This window comes from Thalia democratica, chromosome 4 (assembly GCF_965202585.1).
Source record: "Thalia democratica chromosome 4, ktThaDemo2.hap1.1, whole genome shotgun sequence".
NCBI lineage: Eukaryota > Metazoa > Chordata > Thaliacea > Salpida > Salpidae > Thalia > Thalia democratica.
The window spans coordinates 34129124-34152640 of record NC_139168.1 but is presented as its reverse complement, the minus strand read 5'-3'; the positions used below and the strand labels follow the sequence as shown (position 1 = coordinate 34152640).

Below are 23517 nucleotides of genomic sequence, written 5' to 3'. Positions count from 1 at the left end.
AAATTGCTTCCATCTGTTTATTAAAGCTTACAAACCTTAATACCAGTTTAATCAAAATCATCTTTTAGGGTTCGATAAAATCACACTTTTGTTTGAAAACAATAAAAAAATACGACCTTAGTCTAGGTAAATTTCACGTACTTATTCTTTAAAAAAGAAGAAAATGCTTCCACCACATTTAATAGAGCTTACAACAAATATTCTATTAAAAAAAAAAACAATTTAGAGATTAACCGTGTTTTGTAGATTACTTTCATATTTACCTTATAATTAAAAAAAAACAATAAAAATTTTGCAGACGACTTTAAAACCTAACTAAATTTTAAGTGTTTACTTCAAAAAAATAAACACGTTTCAAATAAATTTAATCAGGCTAAAAATTCTTAAATATTTGTACAAAAAACACTTAAAATTTTTCATTTTGCTTTGTAGAAATCACATTATTAATTTACGATAAGGTTAAGTTTTTATCACATCAGTAATTCATATGATTCATTAAGAAAATAATTTTAACTAAGAATCTCATTAACCTCTTCAATTAACTGAGTAAATATAGTTTTATATAAAAACCAGAAATTACTAAAATAGTTTTAATTTGTATTAAATAAGCACAAAAATATATTTTTTACGATCTAGGTCGAGCTAAAGTTCTACGTTTTTTGTTTATTTTGTGTTATTTCATGTGAAAGTCATTAATTTTTTTTTCAACTACCTTAAAAAAGGTATTTTAAATTAAATGTAAACACTGTAAGCGTTTGTAGAGTTTTCAAAGTTAAGAATTGGCGATCTTAATGTTTAATTCAGTGCAATCTTGTTCTAAAATGCCTGGGTTCTTGAAATTTAAATACTTTTTTGTCTTTTATCTAAAATGTTTAAATTATATAAATATTTAATTTAATAATAATAACTTTATAATAATTTAATTTGTAAAATTAAACTTTTTTTTAATCTAAAAAAGATTGTTTAATCTAAATAAAAAGTTTGATGCATTTTTTGGTGTACGGTTCGATAACCGAAAGGCTCTTCGTAAAACAGGTACCTAAACCAATTTATTGAGCTCTTTTCTTTTATCGTTCAAAAAAGAGTACAAAATATATATACAATACAAGGAAAATTTTTAAGTTCCGTTTAAAACGTTTATACTTTTATAAACAATAAACAGATAAAACTTAGTTGAGTTTTTAGGTCGTAAAAATATTTTTTTAAATCAAAATGTGGTATCTGCAGTACATAACAGGTTGTTTAAGATGTTTTTTGTTTAAATTAAATAAAAATTGTAAGCTGTATTAGTTTTGTTGGAAGTATTTTTACATTTATAAAAAATAAACTCGTAAAAGTTTTGATGGGATTTCAGAACGTAAAAACTTTTTTAATTTTTTATTCTAAAAAAGCAAAGTGAGTGGTTCTAGATAATTTTATTTTAGGTAAATTAGAATTGTACTCGTGATTTACTAAATAGAAACTGAGCAAAAGATTTTTAAATGTACGAATATCGGATTTTGAATATTTGCAAAACTTGACCTTCTTTTTGTATGCTTACGACTTAAAAGTTTTAATATAATTGGTTATCTTTCAAAGTATAAACAGGTAACGTAAGTTCTAAAAAAGATGCTTATAAACTTGATACTTTTTTTTTTATAAATTAATATCAAAATTACGTTATAGTAAATAAAAAAAAAAAAGTAAAAGTTTAGATTTTTTTTTTGCTTCTTTTTCAGTATATTTTACATAGCTCATATAGTTATAGTTTATTGAACGACAAAAACAACGCTTCAATTATTTGGTTTTTTGACCTGGTGCACAAGGAAGAACCTTGTTTTTATAGTGGTATTAATAAAGTTAAATAATAGTTAATGTTGTTAAGTTAAGAACTTATTATATTAAAAAATTTTTCGTTAGTAAAACGACTTGGGTTAAAAAAATCTAAAAAGTTTATTAAGTGCGTTTTTGTATGCTATTTAAGCTTAAAAACTGAATTTTGCTATAAAAATAAGAAGTTTTCAGATTAATTGGGATTTTTTAAAACTTTTCCTAACAACAGTAGCTCCAAGTAAACTTACTTTCTTTATAACTTACGTCTTATAAAAATTTTGTGTAAACTACTGCATTTTTTTTTAACTGAATTGATCTTCTAAATATAAAAATGAAAATTAGTTTATAGAACTAAACGTGTAACTTTGTTTTTATTTTTATGTTTTATCTGTCAAACAAAGGCGAGGCATAGTATATTTCTTAGAGGGTTCGGAAAGTCTATCTCCTCCTTCATTTTTAAAGTAATTTATTTCAGATTTAAAGGTAATATTTCTTTTGACATAACAAAAGATTTTCAAAAAGGAAAGTTTTGAAAACTACATTTATTAAATTTATGACAACAATGTTTTATTATTTTAGATTTTAGTAAAAACTATTTTAAAATAAAAAAACCAACAACCTGTTTCCTACAAGTTGTTTAAAATTTACTAATAATTACACTTAAAATCTGAAAAAGAACATTTAGTAAACTACTCAATTTTTGCCTTTAAATCTAATAAGTTACATAGAGTTTAAAAAAATGTTTTTGTTAAATAGTAGCTTAAATCTTAAAATAAAATTAATTCTTGATAAAAGTGAGTTACCCCCACACCTATGGCCTTAACAGGTTGAAACTTTAATTCTTTAAATAATAATTGTTTTAAGCATAAGTAATAGCAAAGACCACTTATGGCCTAGAAACTTATATTATAGAAGGAAACAAAACTTAATTGCTATTTTTCTAAATAATTTTATTTTTAGTAAGTAGATGTAGCTTAAATGTTCTCAAATTAATATAACTTTGAGTTTGATATATTACTTGCAATATTATAGCAACTAGAACATCTAGAAAATTTAAAAACTGCTAAAGAGAAAGTTAATTATAAACATTTTTTTCTCCTGGACAGTTCGTTATAAGGTATCCTTAGTGAACTACTCGATAACCGAAAGGTTCCTTTGTACACTAGATCCTTGGACCAAATATTTTGAGCGCTTTTTTTGTTGTTCAACAAACAATACTTTTAAATATAATTATTTAAGCTAAGACAATTTTTTATAAAAATAGATATAACAATTAAATATTTACATAGTTGTTGATTTTTTTTTAAATTATAGTTCAAACTTATATGAAATTTTGGTCCTTTAGCAACTAATAAAACGTTATAACTTTACTCAAACTGTTTTTAACAAACAAAAAGTAACGGTTAGAAAAAATAGTCTTAGAGAATAGTTCAAAAATATATAATATAATAGTTTGCTTTGAACTCTACTGTTTGGTATAATAACACACTTTGATTTGTTCATTTTTTAGATTAATTAAAGCTATTTATACTAAGACTTTTAAGTTTACTCGGATTTTAACTAGTCTTAATGTATCGTTAGGCCAAGACTTTATTAAAAGTATGCACTGTATCATATTTAGCACTTTTTTTAATCTTGAACCATTTTCGTAAGATAAGTTTAGCTTGATGGTTTGTTTACTGTTTTTTTTTTTTAAATTATAAAATATATCAATAGTAATAGTTTTAGCACCAAAGAGCAGTAACCTCTCTCAGCTTCTTTTTTTATTAATTCTTATATAATCTTATGGAATGTTTATGCGTTGAAAAGTTATTTAGAAAATCAAGTACCACTTTCAATGTGCCTCAGAAGGAAATTTTTTGAGTATTAAACATACACAGTTGAAAAAAAAATATATATAGGAAAATTGAAAGCTTAAATGAAATAACATATATATTTTCTATTAATTTTTATTCGTTCTACTTTTGTTTTTCTAAGAGGAAAGTGTTGCTCCGCACGCGTCTATTTAAAGTTTATAAGTTTTTAAAAATACCTTTAATTTTATATCTAAATAACCTTTTTTAAGTAAGAAAGATGTCTACAGTTACAACAAATCGTTTGGTAGCAAAAATTTGTTTTCAATATAATAACTTAAATACTTTTATAATATAGTAATATTTTTTAAATAATAATTTTAGTAATAATTTTTAGGTTGAGCATTGTACGACTTTATAAACCGAAAGGTCCGTATTCTTTCGTATTCCACTTCCTTAGCGCTTTTATTTTATCATCTAGTAAACAACGCTCAAATATTTCGGTCTACGCGACGCCTCTGTTATTTATAAAAGGTAATTATTGAAATTAGAAAATTTATGTCAATAATAAATTGCCTTTAGTAATTGCAAATAGTTTTCTAAACTTACTTGCTCGTTTGTGGTTTAATTTTTTTAAATGTTTTTAAATGTATTATAAATCTTAATAACTAAAATCGTATATTTGATTTTTTATATTTAAAACTTTTGCAGCGAATTATCAATAGGCATAACAAGGAAAGTACACCATGGAAAAACTTTGATTTATTCAATATTTTTATGTTAACCTGTCACTCGAGTACGCAGTACCAGTTAAGTACGTATTTATTAATCTAAAGCTCAATGATATAAATGTATTTTTCGTTTTATTTAGAAATTAGGAAACAAAACCTGAAAGTAATTAAAAAAAAATACCTTAAGTTTTCTTGTATTAGATTTAGAAAAAAACTAAATGAGTAATAAAAAAGCTATAAAACCACAAACTATATGTCAAATCTAGTATTTAATACAAACATATTATTATTTGACGTAACAAAATAAAAAATCCAATTGACATTTACATACCCTGTGAATGAATTCTAAATTTAAAAAGCGTACAAAAAAGCTAAATTAAAGTTTAGATACTTTAGAAAAATAATAAGCAATGCAACTGAAAACTATTTAGAATTTCTGCTCTTAAAAATATGTTAGCTAGTGTAGCTTGACGTTTGGCCTAGCAGACACTTTTTGTTGTTCGCAGGCGTAATTCTGAAGCAACATTTTGCACTTTGTAGCAACTTTCAAGAATTCGGTGTTGAGTAAACTGATAAAGAGAGTTTAGTTTGGTATTAAGCAGTGTTGTCTGATTTTATATTAAAAATATAATTTTAATTTATAACGTTACGGATTTATTTAATGATTTAATTAATATATATAACAGAAAATAAATTTTTGGAGTAAATATTTAAAAACAATACCATAAGTGCATGTATTTATACCACAAAATAAAAAAAAGTAATACAAGCTTCAATTGCTTTTTAGATTTACTTAGTTTTATTCGAAAAAAAACTTACTTTTGATAATTATTAAAGTGTAACATTACTTTTGGATAAACACTCGGAGTCCAACTTTTTGCTTTGTAACTACCAAAATATTTGTTTGTGTCAACCCTTTAGTTTAATACTTAAAAATATTTATTCAAAGAATTTAAATAAAAATCAAGGATACCTATTACAGATTTAAATGTAAGACTTAAGCTATTAGTTTTTTGACCAACGATAGTTGGAATAAAAAAAAATTAAAAAATTAAAATCAGAACCATAAGTTATTTTGTTTAAATGAATTTATTGGTCAAATAGAAAAATTAATTAAGCAGTGTTGCAAATAAAATTTAAAAACAAAGCATTAGCTAACATCAACGCAACAATTGCAAATTTGCAAGTAATGGCAGCACTAACATCACATGTCATATTTTAAACTAAACACTGATTCATTGAGCAAACAAGCTGATGTATGTTTGCACGTCTAACGCGTATATAAGCCTTGAAAATAATTCCAGCTGACATTGAAGTAAATCATGAGAGCAGCACTAATTGTCTTAGCCGTTTTAACCGTCTTTGCCCTGTCTACCGTAGACGCCCGTCGTGGCGGTAGGCACCACGCTGGAAAATTAAAGGCCATGAAAGAATGTGGTGCACAATGCCCTAGCTGCCCGAGCAAAAAACCTGAAGGAGCCAGGAGCTGCAAGGCTTCGTGCAAAAGTTAGTAGTGAAAAAAGCTTCAATATATAAAATTTGTACAAGTATAGTGTTGTGTAATATTTAAATAGTGTTTTTGAAAGTAATATGGTACTGAATTTTTTAAATTTAATTTAGTTTTACTAGAAACATAACAAAACAATGTATCTTCATATTTAAAACTCTGAACTTCAAATTAACTAAAAACAAAAGCTATTAGTAAAAATTTTAAAGCTTTTAACTAACTTACTTACTCCTAAAAAATAAATTTCAATTAAATTTAAATTCGTACTTTAACTTATTAGTATTTTTAGAAAAAAAAAGTGAAAAGTTATAAAGGATAAATAATTTGAAATTTCATCATATAAATACATACACGTAAAACCAAAAAGAGATTAAAGTAGTAGTATGATCCGCTTACAGACTTAAAACTTTGCTGATTTTGGTAAATTTTTAGTAAAACTTAGTTTGCATAATTTTTTTGAAGTAAGTACATACAATATTTAAATCAAAATATTATTATAAGGCAGGGGTCGGCAGCTTTTGGCTACTGGCGTGCAAATTTTTTCAGAAAAAAATGCTCGCTTGCCTCAGTATGTAGAAAAAAGTCTTCGAGGACCGCATACATTTTATGATAACTTTGTTAATCAATAGAAAAATATTAATTTCAACCAAAAATATGATAAAATAAGCAACAATATAGCACTAAGAAAGAATATTTATTAAAATAGGAGCTTAGTTTTTATTAAAATTTTTTTTTAAACCATGATTTTATTTATATATAATTTTTACAGAAAAATGTTTTTTATCATTTATTAATCTTTTAGTTGTATTTATTATTCTATATGGTATTATACTTTTATAGTTTTAAAATAATTCGATATGAGCTAAAAAGGTACTCGCGGGCCTCAGTTTGCTTACTTCTATTTTAAGGTATAGTTATTAAACTATTAAACGAAGGACAGCTTATGTTTGAAAAGTTCGTTATCAAAATGAAGAAAAAAAAATTAGTTGAATATCATCTTAAAAAATTGAAGGCCAAATACTTTTGGTGAAGTTTTTTCTAAAGTAAAGAACTTTACTGAACTTTTATTGATAGAACATATTTTTGTAGCAAACTTTAACAAGCAAAAAATAAGTCTAATAAGTTTTTTTATTTTGAAAATAACTAATGAACTTTTGTAAGCTGGTTTATCGCTAAAACAAATAATTTTAACACCAGGACAGAGATTCTCAGACGGCTGCAGAACCTGTCTCGTTGATCTAGGACTGCCGGGAGAATGTTTCGATTGTATAAAAGACTGTATTGGTGAAAAAATAAAAAATTTCAAGAAGCAAAACTAAAATCGATGTAGAGTTTTTATGCCTAATGCTGAAAAAGTTTAATCTAATAAAAAATACTTGAAATGTTCGTGTTTATTTAAATTGTTACAAGTTGTTATATAAATTATAAAACTAGTTTTTTTTTAATATTTTTGTGAAGTTTATTATTTCTAGTTTTAATTTTTTTAATGTTCTAAAAACAGAATAGATAAAATTAGTTAAAATATACTTTAATAGCAAACATAGTAAATTAATTGACTAAATTCAATTATTTAAAAACGTCATTTAGTACTTGGTAGTTTTATTTCGGATTGTTAGCTATTTTGTTTTAACAAAACAGTTGTATTTGAAAAATTCTATAAAAAGTTAAATTTACAAAGTTTATTTGAATTATTCATTAAAAATTCAATAGTAAAATATACATACAACATGACAAAAAACTAGTTTAAAGTATAAATATCAATAAAAAAGCACGATCTAATTGCTTTTGGTGCTAAATTGTTCTTGAGGAACAAATTAAAATGTTTTAAGATTTACTAATTTTGAAACACCTAAAATCTAAGGTTAATGGTCATAATTTGAGATTCTGTTACTAGCTTTACAAGAACACTTGTGCTTTTGATCATGATTAAATAAAAGTTGATACAATATACAACTTTAGAAGTTTTAAGACTAAACTAATACAAAACACTGTTAAATTTTCAAACATATAACAGGATTAGGTCATTGGAACAGGGAATAGGTCATATATATACTAAACTAAAAATTAACATACATAACTCTAGAATACTATCAAAAGGACATAAAAGCAATAAAAGCAGCACTGATCAAATTATTTGTTTAAGGAACAAATTTAAAATCTTTTAGTGAATTTTATTTTTATAACTAAAAAAAAATATTATGCCAAAAAATAAAATTTCATGTTTATAAGTTGTTGAATTGCAACTAACTTGTTTAAAGGGAGCACTCAAAAATAAGTCAACAAAAGTAAACCAGAAGACATTTGTAAACCTAAAACGGTTTGTAAATCTTATTTACAAAATTAAGCAAAGTTGAAAATGTTAAAAGACGCAGCACAGCGTATAAAACTTATTGCACACATAGGTTGATTAAACACAAAGTAGTTTCACAATTCTGAGCTGCTACGTCATTCCTTCTCCTTCTTCTTCGTAATTGAATTCTTCCGCTTTGAACGTCACCTCCCGGCTCCTCCTTCCTCCCGAAGAGCCCTCCACCGTCACCAGCCTGATCTTTTCCCCGAACTCGTAGTCCCGACCTCTCGTCGGCGGGTCCTTGGCGTCGAACAGGTTCCAACCAATCAGGTTGCAGTTCGCGGCTCTCAGGTCGCCGCAATTCTTCCACATGACGGCCAGGCCCGGGTAGAGGGTCTGCACGTACAACCTTTTTTCTATTTCCCTAGAAAAAAAACAGTTAGTTTTAACAGTTTAAGTTAAAAATAGGTTTAGCTGACAGAAGTTGTTGTTTTGAGTTTCGTTTGGCTAATTTGCATTTCCATTACTATTTAAAGATTCACACCTTTGTTTTTTTTAAATGTCATTTGAAAACATTAAACTTACTAAAAGAGATCCAGACTCGTTTGTTAAAGCCAGTTTATTACTACTTATTGTTAAATTGTTAGATCTAGTCAAAACAAAACTAGGTTTAATACTGCATATCTGTCCTAATAGTATACGTTATGTTAGTGATAAAAAAAAATATAAAAAATAACTGAAGCTACTTACAAAATATGAAATATTTAAGAACTAAAATAAAACCTTGCCCCTGGTGGAGGTATTCTGTATTGTACTTTTCGTTTTTTGAGCCTTTTAAGTTCTTTGTGAGCTACTACGTTGACGAAGCTTTCCCAGTCTACCACATGCGCCTTCTTGCTTTTTGCTGACTGCATTTCCTCCATCTCCCACGAAGCCTTGTCAAAAAAAGCTTGAATGAGTTTGTGTGTCAAAAGACGGTACTGTCGATAAAATAGTTAAACAAAGTACTTTGTTAGCATCGTTGCTGTTGTTAAGATAAAAAAAGTGAAAATTTTGACCGATTCAACATATAAATAAAATCACAGATGTTCTTGTGCTAAAACTTTATTCCGACTAACGGCGTTTCACTGCTCTCAAATAAATTTAAGAACAGATCTACGGAGTCTATAAAATGTTAACACACATTAGAAAAAAAGCAGAAAAAAGCATGTATAATTATGTATAGTGTTTATCTAGGTAGTAACTATAAATGGACTTTATGGTTTAAAAACAAAGTCACTATACATAATTATACATGCTTTTTTCTGCTTTTTTTCTAATGTGTGTTAACATTTTATAGACTCCGTAGATCTGTTCTTAAATTTATTTGAGAGCAGTGAAACGCCGTTAGTCGGAATAAAGTTTTAGCACAAGAACATCTGTGATATACATTCCGATAAGCTTAGCTTATCAGGATCTCCAGGATTTAACGCCTTATAACGTTACATCTTATAAATAAAATCATTAAGTTTCATTTCGGTTTCAATGAAACAAAACTACCAAAATAATAAAATCTAAATTCAATCATTTTATACTAACTTAATGTTATAATTTTAGTTTATACAGAAAGTTCTCAATAAATAAGTATACTTGTTTTTATTAAACATCTTAAGGTTTTTAAAAACTTATTTTTTAATTAAAAAAAAAAGAGTTTACAGTTTCCATAGCACTCTCAGCTGGTTTTAATTCGTTTTAAGTATTTTCAATTTAATGCTCTTTAAAAGTGCTTTGAAAATTATGAGAATAAGAAAAGTCAATTCAAGTTAAGTTAACAAGAAAATTTTCGTTGGTGTATAAATAAAAAAATACATCTTTTTATAAAAACAAAAGCGGAACAACTTGACAGCTAATATTTCACGCGCTACTGAACTACTAGAACAAATTTAAAAGCTTATGAAACTGATATAATCTAATCAAACTTTTCTCCAGCTTCTCTCCGCAAACGAGAGCAATCTTGGGAAGAGCTGATGGTGCATGATCTTGCTGCTTGTTACGAGCTCGCCCCACAAGCACGCTTGCATTCCAACTATGTTGCTGCTCAGCTCATTTCTGCCGGAACCTTAAATTTTCCAAGAGCTTTTATTAAAATAATCTTACAAAAGCAGAATAATATGTTTGCAAAGTTTTGTTTTTTGTTTTATCTATAAACTTTAAACTTAAATTAAGATTATCTATTGTTTAAAAAAAATCTGTGTAAAACAAAAACATCACTCTTATATTTTGAAACAAAAACTAACTGGACCAATAATACTGGTGAGGTATAAAGTCGAATATTTTTTGCTCATTCACGTACTTAGCTGCCCAATCAAATCCTATTTCTTCGGAATCTGGCTCGTGTCTCATATCGAGGTAGAAATATTTTCCTAACGCTAGAATTACCTAAAACACAGACAATCTAAAATCTAATCGTACATTTTATAAATACTTATTCTTTATAAACTAGACCAGGGTTTCCCAAGATAGTCAGATGTAATAGCTTAGTAGGGGGGCAAGTACAAAATTATGGGCAGTGGTAGAACGTCTACTTTTAGTTTACCGTTTCAAAAATTTTAGCTTGTTATACATTATTTGACCCTGAGGTAAACTTAAACAGAAAAACTCTTTTTTAAAATAAGAAATGTATTCAAAAAAGTAACTTCTTAGGACAGGATTTCCCAATAAATAGAAAGGCGGCAAATAATTAAATGGGCGAAATCTAACAAAAGGAGGGAGATAGTTTTGGAATTTATTCTAGGGGCAATAATAAAAAAAGTTTTGGAAATCTTGAATTATACTATAAATGTTTTATATTTCTTTTTTAAACTTTATTTTAATTTTAAAAGCAAAAACTTTAACCGGACACTATATAATGTGTTTTTTTACTTATATTAAACAGTTTGAACAAAAGAAGAAAATCATTGTAGATATCAAACTACATACCTTCAAACCTCGGTCAGCCATGTTAGTTATAAGCTCAACATCGTTTGTTTTCCACATACCGACGTATATATCTTTGTCATTGTCAGCCGGCTTAAATCTGCTTGTAAAAATGACTAAGTATTATAAAAACTATGTTCCTTTTGTACTGAGTCTGCACGAAGTCAGAAACTTTTATTGCAGGATTTAAACTAGCTTTGACTACTTAAGTTTCCTTATTGCAAAGCTGATTTTGTATTTGTACTTAAATTTTTTTTTTTTAACGAATAAAGCTTTATCTCTTATTACAAAATGCAATTCAAATGAATATTTTCTAGTAAAATATACTTTCTATTTTTTGTTAAGCATACTTGTTTAAAAAATAAATTACAGTTTTATATTTAAGAATTCTGTACCGACGTCTTAGGTGATAATACTCAAGTAATAAAAAAAAATTATCTAATAAATAAAACATTTTTTTTTAGTTTTAAACTCGGTAGACTTTTATATAGTCTGTAAATTAATGAAAATTGAAAAACAAATTCCTATGAAAAATGTATAATAAAAAACAGTTCATTACACATTTATATCAAAAGCAGCCAAAAAATTATAAACAAAACTGACAGTTCAGCGGCCTCTTCCCACATAATAACAGATATATTATGACGTAACTGTGTCTCTTCCACAACGGTTTGAGTAAAGTACTTGTTAATAATTGTGCTGTTGAATCTGAAACGCAATTATTTAAATTTCGTACTTATAAAAATGAAACAATACGAAGAAAGTTTTAACAAAAGAGTAGAAAAACTTCAAAGCACTTTAAAAAAAAATCACTTTTGATTTCTTTTGTTAACGTTATTTATCAGTTTGTAAATCACTTTTGCGTGTTTTAGAAAACCTAGTTCTTTTTTTAATCTTTTTCTAGGTTTAATCTACAGTCGACAGTAACTACAATACAATAAACCAAACTAAACTCTATTAAGGAAAACTTAAATAGAAACATTCTTTACACATATATACATCACTGCACTTTTGAAAATGTTGTAACGCAGCTTTTTATATATTGTACAAAAAAAAAAAAAAAAAAAAACTAAATTTAATTATTTTGTGTTTTTGAATTTAAAAACAGTTGTTATACAGCTCTATTTATTATTATATATTAAAAAAAATAATGAGCTTTTAAATTTGAGCCATATTATTTCTATTAAACACTTCTGCATTTACGGTTTAAAGTTTTACAAAAAAAAGCAATTTAAAAAATAAACAAAACAAACTCGTCAACTCCAATCACATTTTTAGCCAGCTTCCGGCAACTGGCCATGTCTTCGTACAAAACATCCGGGACCTCATCTCCCCCAATATGCAGCTTTTTGATTGGCTGAATTTTTTTGTGAACCTCCACTATAGAGTTAATGACATGGTCTATAAATCTGTATTGTTGTGAAGAACAATTTTATTAGTTCCACGTAAATTTATTTAGTTTTTAAATCAATAAACACAGTTAGGGCAACATTTAAATTCAAAGCTTCAAAAATAGCTATTCTCATTTTATAGTATAAACTATATGTACTTTAAATTGTACATCTTTGACTCTTTCTGCTGTTTTAGTAATATCTTTTGACTAGTTATTTAGGTAAATTTAAAAAAAGAACAAAGTTTATGTTTAAAGGTGTTTAAAACAAACATGTATATTCACAACTATTAAATCACATAAAGTATAAAAATCTTTTTTAAATATAACGAAGCGTCATAAATACAGCACGGTAGCACTGAAAAAGGAGGTGAATCAAATTGTGCCACACATTTAGCCTCTATCATCATAATACTAAGTTTCTGAACAGCATGTTACCCACCACTGAAGCAAAATTCATGCTATTAAACCAGTTTGAAACAAGCTTGTGTACTAACTTGTATGTAGATTGTATGCACGGGTTGAGCACATTGTCACGGTAAAACTGTGCTGAGGACATAGTTGTCTCCATATCGTTTCCTCGAAGATCAAATTCTCGCGACTTGTTTAAATCACCTTTCATCTCGAAGTGCTTCTTTCTGAGAATATTTTCCTTGTACATGATGCGTTAAGAAAAAAAAAACTAATGCCAACTTTGCAAACTATTACAAGAAGCTTGATTGATAGCATCCCTTAATATTTTATGATAAGATACTCGTAGGTCAATGATAAAAAATTATGTCCTAAACAGTTATTACTTTATTGTTAAATTTTATCGTTTTTTTGGTTTCTAGATTAATAGTAAGCTGCTTTTTTATTAAAGGTGGCTTATTTTTTATCAAATAAAAAAATCGTTTAAACATTTTTAAACTTAAATTTACAGAAACTTTAAAGATTTATTATTTTACTTGTTTTTTTACTGATTTTAAAAAGCACAGTTAACAATTTTAATAACACCATTGTGCACATTTTTTATTAGTTACTTTTTAAAACATATAAAACTTCTTTGTAATTAAAACAAGCAAACCAATCTGAAACAGTTCGCTTCTGTCACGTCATACAAACAATTTCACCTGTAATCCATGGCGTGCATTGCGGCGCTGCTGTGGGCGGGAAAGTCGAACTCCGGTATCACTTCAACCCGGCTCCTCTCGGCCGCCCTCAGTATGTCCTGGTAGTCCCGCACCGTGTAGAAGCCGCTGCCCGTCGAGTCAGTGGTCGGTCCGGAGCCGAGCTGCGGGTCCAGGCACTCACGCTCTTTTATTGAGTTGTGGCATCTAAGAAGTTAGCAAATTTTTGATCGTTACGGATTTGGTTTTGAACAACTAATAAAAGCTTATTGCAAAGAAAAAATTATATAAAATTTTCATGTATTAAGTTTTTGTTTCTACTTACTTAAGTATTTTTTAAGACGGTAAAGAAATCAAAGCTCAAATATATGATCAAAGGTTAGTGTGTAGAGAAAGAGCTTTCGATCATCGAGTTTTACACCACTTATTTACTTTAAATATTAAGCTTTTTGTGACTTCAGTAGTTTATAATAAACTTACAATAAAAAATAAACACAGTAGCAAAGCAAATTTATTCACTAAATCACAAACAGTAAACAAAAATATATATCTATTAACAAAAACTTTTTTATTCTACTACTTGATTAAATTTTTACTTTACAAATAAATTCATTCTGTTTTTACTCCAAAATTTATATGTTTACACAGATTTACTTAATACGTATAAGCTTTTTTTTTTTGAAATTTTAATTTTGATGTTTGCAGACTACGTAGTGCTGTTCATATTTTATATGCAGCAAATGAATAATCCTTAATTAAGTATTTTTTGTGTATAAATACAGTTGTTTTCAGAATCAATATTATTTATAAACATTTTTGTTATAGTATGCAATATCTCATTAGTTATCAATACATAAGGTTTATAAGATTTTCTATTAGAGATGACTCAATGCATTTCTTTTTGCGTATTTAACTAGTTTAACTTGTCTTTCACAATTTTTTTTCTAAATAAATAAAATAATAGACTCTTACCTTAATTGTGTAGTGTATCCTGGTATACAAAAAACAGTTTTAAGTTTTTAGAAGTAAAAAAAAACTTTTTAGAAGCCAACTAAAATTTTTAAATTTTTAAAAACTATAGCTTAGTATTTTCTACATATTTTAAGTTATTACTTATTTGTCATAAAAAATATTTAAAGAAAGCATCATTTAATTTATTTTCTAATCATGAAATGCTTATGTTTTTACTTTTTACGTTGACTTTGAAAAGCGTTAATGTTTGGTATACAAAGTTTCTCTTTAAATTTTAAGTCTTAAAACGTTTGGTAAATTTGATCTCTTTTTCGAACAAAATTTACCAAAAATATCTCTTTCAAAAAAGACTGTAAAAACTTAAATTTGTTTAGTTTATTAAAACAAATAAATCTTTTTTAAGTATAATAGGACGTTTTTATACCTTTTGTAGAAAACTTAGTTTATATAACTGTATAAACGAATACACTAACAGTTTTTATTTTAGTAGAACTAGCCTAAACACTTTTATTTAACACTTAGATTAAAAAAAATAAAAAAAAAGTTATGCATTGCCACTTTATTAGACATAAGTTTAAAAATAGATTGTTTAAAAATAATGTTTCGTTTTTAAACATACTCATAACTTGATATTAAACAACAACTTTTGGTTTAGTTGAATTTGATAAACAAACAATGAAGTTATTAAGCCTTTGCAAGCACAACTGTTAATTAAACATAACAAACATTATTACAAAAATTGTAGTTTAATATCATCACGTAGGATAAAACATTATAAGTAGTTATTAAATTAAAAAACTACACGTTTTGGAAGAGCTAACATTTCACTATCATTTACAAAATACAACATAAAAACTAAGTAAGCAGTGCTACAAATCTGATATTGCTATTTGATATTATTTTTTTTAGTTTACAAATGTAACCACAGTATAATTTTTTGACACATAATTTACTGGTTTCATAGCGTTGTTAACTATGATTTTTACATTATTCTTAAATTTTTTTGCAAATTTAATTTTTTAAAACTTATATATTTTCGTTTAAAAAAATCGTAAAGTTTTAAGAGTTAAAAACAAAAATAGTTCATATGGTAAGTAAATTTCAGTACTTTGGTAAACAATTTTAATTAAAAGACTCTGAACTATCAAAGCTTTTAGTTTTTAATAGAGGTAAAAATAAAAATACTTTTGCATTCTCGTTTAGGTATAAATAATAATATAAATACTTTACGATTGAAACATCTTAAAAAAGTAATGATGTTTTTTCAATCGTAGTTTAATTAATATTTATAAATTTAATGTATGACTAAATACTTTTAGTTCTATGTAAACTGAATAAAAATAACAAGCCTAGTTTTCATTATTACATCAAATAATAAATAATTGTTTGATAACTTGCACTACATCTTTCTTGGTAAAATTATTGAATATAAACCTGAACGCACCGACAGAAGTGAGCTCGGAAATTCCCGGAATCGCAACTCTCCAGCCCTCGTCGTCCGTGAGATGGATGTGCAGCTTGTTGAGTTTGTAAGTCCCCATAACCTGGTAGCGATTGCTTCTTATTTAATGTGTATAATTATTTGTTCAAATGAATTGTTTAGTTTGTATTTATTTTATTTTGACTAGCTATCATTGTTTGTTTAAATATTTTTACGAAGTGAAAATCAAATTTTTAGCACGACTGACCTCCAAAATAGATATAACTTGATCTTTCGGAATAAAATTTCTGGCAGGATCAATCATCAGACCCCGATACGAAAACCGTGGACTATCCTGTTTGAACTTAAGTTTTACACACAAGCTTCTGTACAAAATTGAGAAGTTTAACATTAACAAACTGCACTTAATTTAATACTTAATATCCGTACAATAAGAGATCCTTAAACTATCAATACGATTAAACAAGTTTACAACGTAAAAAATACTTTTAAACCTTGACAACACCAGAAGGAATTTCGTACTGAAGTCTTCCGTCTTCTGCTGATTCAGCCAAAGATTTTAAGCTTTGCAGTCCGTAAAAAGCACCAACTTCAGTTTCGGCGGAAATGACAATTCTATATGAGCACTAATATTAAGTCAATGTTGTTTTATCTTTATATAAGCAACAGAAAAAAAAGCTTATTGCTTTTTGTTTAAAAAGAGCAAGTTAAGATTTTTTTACTTATTATGAGATACTTCAAGTTGATATCGTTCTTCTCCGTTCTTTAGAAAAGTCGTCTCTTTAAAACTTATGTATTCCTTTTCTGGACAGCCATCATTTAACACTTCTAGGTTAAAAATATCTAAAAATAAAATTATAAACTTTTGTTATAATTTTGAAAAAGTAAACCCAAAGGTAAAAAATTGTTATATTTTAAACACTAATTTTTACACTAGTTTCTAGAAACTGTTTTTTTATTGCTATTGATTCATAAAAAAACATCAATGTGCAATTGACAAAAGAAACTATTCAAGTTATTTACAAAAATTATTCGTTAAGTGATGTAAGAGAACTGAATTAAATTAAAGTAAACAAAAGTGTTCAAGTTAAAAATTACATGCAGCAGTTGCTTTGGTTTTTTCAAATTTTTCAAAATGTGAACAAATCACCCAGTCAGAAAAGTCAACCACTTTTTCAGCATCCAACTTGTAATACCTTGGCTCGGGTAAAACTCTCAGCGGCGCTTTACCGCTGTCAGAGACGTGGGTCCTTTTAAAATTTGATAAATTTAATTTGTTTCCATATATATTTTTTTATATATTATATTTCAAAAAACTAAAAAATTCCATAAACTGAATTACAATTTCTTAACAAAAATTAAAGTTGTTTGAAGGTTTTGTACAAAAGTTCAAAACAAAGTTGAGGTGGTTAAAAAGCTTATACATTTAAAAAAGAAAAAAAAAATCTTACAAGTCGAAACGCTGCTGTGGTGTGAAGTAGTCTCCGCTAAACTTTATTTCAGAATTGAGCTTCCTCGAAGACCTTCCACCTTCGAAAGCAACGTACCATCCGTTGAAAATTTGCGCGTAAGAAGAAAACTTAAACGAGTTCACAGCAAACTCAATAAACTTGTTTGCACCCAGACCTAGAAAAGTTATTCAACTACGGAAAGTGTAATTGCATTTTAATAATCATGAGTTTTTTGTATTTAGAATTTTGAGTTATTTCTAATGATTTAGTCTACTTTCACAAAATAACAGCAAGGGGGAGCAACAATTAACATCATTTTATTTCTAAATTACTGTTATATTAAAGAATTATGTTTATTCTAAAATTAAAGAAACTGATGTAAAAAAATATTTATTATAATTTTTTAAACAGGAAAAGACATTTATTGAAGGTTCAAAAAGCGTATAGCTTCTATATGAAAACTAGTTGACGCACTTGACAACTTTGCGTTTTTCAAAAACAAGTTTTGGTTAAAACTTGTTAAATTACAAAAAAATGAGGTTTTAATTATTCAAAATACTTCTAAAACTCTTCAATTTCCATCAACCTTTTAAACAGCCGTTCAAATGGCAGCAACTGAGCTCAGTTCTGTACAAACCGCCATCAATCTGGTAGATGTTGCTCACACAATCCTGACTCGTTTTCATTTGCCAATTGTTCAGTAAATACAAGTTGTTAAAGTAGACGTACCATCCACTCTGTAGCAACAGAACCTTTAGCAAATTGATAATTCGCTCTTAACTGATTAAATGTTTTAATAACAAATTAAATAAGACTTTTTACGAATAAGTTTAATTTACTATGATACAAACTAAGAATACTTCAAATAAAGACTAGAAATTTCATTAACACCTAAAAAGTTTACAAATAAAAAACACCTAATCACTTTACTTAAATACCTTTTTTTGCTATATAACCAGTTATACTTTCTAATGAATATTAATTAACTATTCTGAAAACCAGTTGGTGATTTTCACGGTCAAAAACCTAAAAAGTTGGTTCAAAAACTGCTTATCAAGTGTCTATTTTCAACATAGACAGCTTTTACTTTTTATTTTACAAAATAACTGTTTTAATTGAGTAAAGTTTGTTTAAAGGTTTTATGTAAATACACTTATGCAAGTGATAGGTACAACTGAAAAAAAAACACGGATATACCTTAAAATGACTTAAATTTAACCTAAAAAAAGCAAAATTTAGTTTTTTATAAGACTGAAAGACCTTAATTTAAATATAATACGTATGCTAAAATATTTTTGATTTGTAAGTTAAGAATAAGCTCAAAACTTGACTAACTTGGTATATTTTTTATATTTAAGAAGTACAATTTAATACAATACCTTAATTTTAGAATTTTATTAAATTAAAAAAAAGAATCTAACGAAACGAATGTTTTTGAAGCCAGTGTTTATGAATTTTATTGAGTATTTTCCTCTGCTATTTGGACAAACAACTTCAACTTTGAGAAACTCGGAATGATATTCAAGCTCCTCATCTTGGCTTTCAAAGTTGTCTGCTTAATTAATTCAGATTGTTTAATAACGACAACAAGTTTGGTTTAAACTACAACGGTTAGTCTAGTTTTGTAAAATTTGGTTAATGTCTAATAACAGGAAAAAATTATAAAACACCAAAAACATATAACTATAAGATATTAAAAAAAATTCAAAGTTTTTCAAATAGGTAGTTTAACAAACTTCAGAAGTTAATCAATTAGATAGATTTTATTAGGTTCACTTTTTAGACCATTTTACTTATTATTAGATCACATTTTAGTTAATCGATTTAGAAGGTTCCCTTGTACACCAGGTCCTTTGACCAAACTTTTAAAACGCTTTTTTTATCGTTCAAGAAACAACGTATTACAAAAGTAATAACATCGAAAAGTTTTTATAAATTTGTCAACATTTCTGATGAATGTTTTATTTGACAACAATTATAAAAGTATTCGAAGACTAAAGCTAAAAAAAAACGTTTAAATAAAAAAAGTGTTTAAAGATGTATTTGTGTATTTAAACTTTTTTTATTAAGTATAACTTTAGTGTTGAGACTGTTCTTGTCTATCTTCATATATTTGATAAATTCTATGGGAAATTGAATTTAAAATTTTTATGACACATTTCTTCATTGAAAAACAAGTATTTACATATCTATTTCTAAATGAAGACTTTAAGAACAAGTCGTTGAGTCAATGTTTTAAAAAATAGAATTTAAAAAACAAATACTCAATATAAATTTTCACTAAAAACTTAAAATTCAAAATCTTAGCGATTAATATGAATACGTGAAAAATATGTTTGATTAATGACATATCTAGCTTAAGTTTTAAAATAAGCAAAGCAAAAATATTTACCGCAGCTGTAGCATAAACTTTTTATTCAACAATAAGTAGTAGACTTAAGTTTAGTTTAGACTTTACAAAAACAGTTTGAATAAGTTGAATAAAAAAGTTTTCTTAGTACAGTGCTTATTCACTTATCCGGACTAGTTGGGCAGGATTTTTCTTAAAACATGTCCGGATAACTAAAATTCCGGATATGTCCAAAAAAATTAATTTTTCTTACTGCTGCTTATAATGCAATGCATAATAAAAGTGTTATGGTAAAAATAAATACATAGTAATTGTGAGTAATACATAATAAAATAGTAAAAGCTAAATTTTAGGTTAAAATATTTATTTTTTCTAAGGTATTAAACACCAGACTTACTAACCCTCTAAAACGATATACGTTTTTTGAGGGTCAAGCAAGTAAAATTCTTCTTTTTTAATTCCAACTGTTAATTCCTAACTATTAATTAAAAAAACATCGTCATAATGTTTTACATAAAAATAACTTACGAAATTCAACTTCCTTGAAAACATCCACACCATTTTTTTCACCTAAAAAAATAGATAAAAATGTTGTTATTCGTTTGAGCTCTGTTTATTTATGGATAAGAAAATATTTAAATTAGTTCCTTCCTGATCAATATTGATTTACAAGAAATTTATAATTTTATAAAAATAATGAAAGGCTTTATTAATAAAGCTTCGACTTACGTACTTAATTAAACTTTAACATTTAAATATTTTGCGGTTTCTATACTTACACGTATTTAGAACTTAGTAAATGCAATGGTAACTTGAAAAATTAGTTAGATTTCAACATGATAGCTGTCAATAATATTTTTTTAGTATTTGATTAGTAAGTTTTTAAGAACTTATGAAAATTTAGAAAAACAAAACTAATATAAACTCTTAAAAAAGTTGTCTGCAAAATTTGTTAATTTTTTTGTTTGTTAAGTTAAGTTTACATTTTGATTTTAGGTTTAAACAAATAATTTTTTAATCAAATCAGGTAGTTACAACAGAACTTACTATTAAAATACTTTATTTCTTTCTTACTTTGAGACAGCCAAAACAAAGCAAAAATCATTACACAGCCTAGAGCCACAACGTAGTAGAAAACATTTCTTTTGAATGTGCTCCTTCGAAACATTAAAAACTTTGTCTTACTTCAACTTTTCTAAAAAATAAAAAACAAAATTAACTAATTTGTTTAATGAGTATATCACAGTTGTGAAAGAATGTGGCATTTGATTAAGCACAATTGCAAATTCGAATGCATTCAAGCATGCCGTTGCCTGAGGTTAAAAAACGTTTTTTTTTTTTTGATGGCTAATAAAACATTGGTAAAGCGAAGTAACAATAAGTTGGAGAAACTTAATATCACGCTTTTATTATCTTAATTACTGGTGACAAACATGATTGTTTTTGTTTTTATTTTTTCTCAACAGAACTAATTTTAGTTGTAGTTATGTAAGTGAAAAACAAAAAAATTTAACAAGCTAAACAGCCAAAAGCTAATGAAGAAAACTTGTCGACTTTATTCTGTAAATGTTTTCATAAAAACATATTTATACTTTCCTTTCGTCTAATCAACTTATGTTTAAAATGTTAATGCATTGGTAATTTAGTTTGTATTATCTAAAAAGAAATCATAATTTTAAGTAAAACACAATTGTAGCAAAACTAAAAACTTAAAAAATCAAAAAAATAATTTTATAAGAAAAATAAATTTTAATCTATTTTCAAAAACAAAATGAATTTTGTGTAAACCTATCTCTCTAAATGATTTTTTTTCCAAACAATCAAAAAAGATAAAACAGACATAATGAAAAACAAACAAACTTTGATTAAGTTTATAGTCAATTTAAAGGATACATATCACACCTACAGATTAAAGAATAGACGTATTTTTTATAGTTTTTTTACATTTTATAGCAGAAAAACCACGGAAATAAACAAATTAAAAACTACCTTACAGCATGAAAACTTAAGTATTTGTATCAGAAAAAATGTTTGTGTTTAATATCAAAAATTTTTTAAATTCTCTACGCGACCAAAACTGTCCGGATAAGTGAATAAGCTGTGTAATAGTATTTTTTAAAAGTAAATAATTTCTTTTTATGTGTATGTTTTTAACTATAACATAAACATTATTTATTAAACGACAAAGTAAGCGATCAAAATAAGTGGTCTCAGGAACTGGTATACAAAAAAACCTTTCGGTAATCGAGTCATAGACCACCGGTACAGTTTTATGTCTTGTCAAGGACAAATTAACATTCATAATAAATTTATAATAAACTTAAAAAGATTTTAGTTGACACTTATTTTAGATAACTTTATAGTTTAAGAAAACTGTTAATATTAGTTCAAAATTTACAAAACCAGATAAGCATTTAACTTTTTTACTTACCTTAACTTTTATACTTTAAAACTAACGAGCCTAAAAATTATTTTTTTAAAGTACAATAGCTATTAAGTATTTGAACAGGTTATTCGAAGATGAAGATGTTTGTTATAATGGCCACCACCATATGCATACACCGAACAAAAAATGAGTTCAATTGGTTCAAACAATTTATCAGTGGAAATGTAATTGTTTACGTTAAGTTTTTTTTGATTAAATAGCTGAAACTTTTATCAGATTGTGGCTGAACTTAAAACTAAAATCTTTATAGTTATTTAAGACATTTTGTATTTTTAATGCCCTACAAAAATACGTTGACTAAAAAGTCATGTGCAACAGTTTCTAACTTTTTGTGTGTTACTTAACAAAGAATTAACACAAACAAACGTATGTAATAATCAGTTTTTCTAAGCAAATAGTTTATTCGACTGACGGGGTTTGGTATTTCTAAAATATGAATAGCCCTATGCTTCTGTAAAGATTAATGTAATTTTGTTCTTTTGTTCTTAAGTTGATTTGTTTGGTCACAATAACATTAGCTTAGTCTAGATTTTAGCATTTTATATCTAATTATTTCTAAGATTGTAGTTTAAGATTACTATTTAATAATTCATTTAATATCCAAATTTTTGTTTATTTTTTTATTTCTTTGTTGGAAAGTAGATTTGTTTGGTTACATTAACATTGGTTTAGTCGAGATTTTAGCATATTCTGTCCAGTTATTTTTAAGGATATTCTTTAAGATTAATTTTTTAAATTAAGTTCAGAATACCTACAAACTTTTTTCTTTTTTCTGCTTACAAACTTTTTTTTATATATATTTTATTATTATAATTTTTTTTTATTGCATGAAAATGTAAAAAGAATAGTTATAGATGTTTATATTTTAGCAGAAAATAAAGTATTTAAAAAGCAAGCTGAGATAACTGTTTCAAGCAAATTTATGTTAAAAAAAATCTCTTTTAGAGCAAAGCAAAATTCTTATTTTTTATTTTTACAAATGTTGTTTTGTTTCTATTATTTCAGTTAAAACTTAGACAAGTTTTTCAAAGAGAAAAAAGTTTTTATTTTTATTTTTTTTGATTGATTTAATGAAAAGAAATTTGTTGTTGTTAATATCATTGTTGTTAAAATTATTATTGTTTTTTTTTTTTTTTTTTTTACGTAATACGTATCTTCATATTTTCATTTATAAAAGTTAAGTTCAGTTTTTGTAAAAATCACTTCTTTAAAGTTCTAAAAAAATTTACAATAGTTTATTTAACTATTCAATTGTGAAATATTTTTATTT

General features: G+C 26.3%; 1 protein-coding gene across 2 annotated transcripts; it reads right to left on the bottom strand.

Moving 5' to 3' along the window:
- Window positions 1–7526: 7526 nt before the first annotated feature.
- On the bottom strand, window positions 7527–21029 carry LOC145834159 (beta-hexosaminidase B-like). 2 transcript variants are annotated; one of them, XM_082941522.1, is made up of 19 exons: window positions 20849–21029; window positions 20330–20371; window positions 18873–19003; window positions 18038–18188; window positions 17452–17626; window positions 17099–17250; window positions 16723–16843; window positions 16495–16615; window positions 16248–16334; window positions 15994–16103; window positions 13591–13794; window positions 12976–13116; window positions 12342–12497; window positions 11692–11796; window positions 11092–11188; window positions 10410–10551; window positions 10092–10231; window positions 8917–9113; window positions 7527–8557 (listed from the first exon to the last, which is right to left on the bottom strand). In XM_082941522.1, exons 1-19 carry the CDS (start codon window positions 20967–20969, stop codon window positions 8284–8286), a joined length of 2667 nt encoding a protein of 888 aa, XP_082797648.1. In that variant the 5' UTR covers window positions 20970–21029; the 3' UTR covers window positions 7527–8283. The 2 variants fall into 2 exon arrangements, with proteins under 2 accessions (XP_082797648.1, XP_082797649.1); XM_082941523.1 differs by having other exon boundaries at window positions 8917–9068.
- Window positions 21030–23517: the final 2488 nt, after the last annotated feature.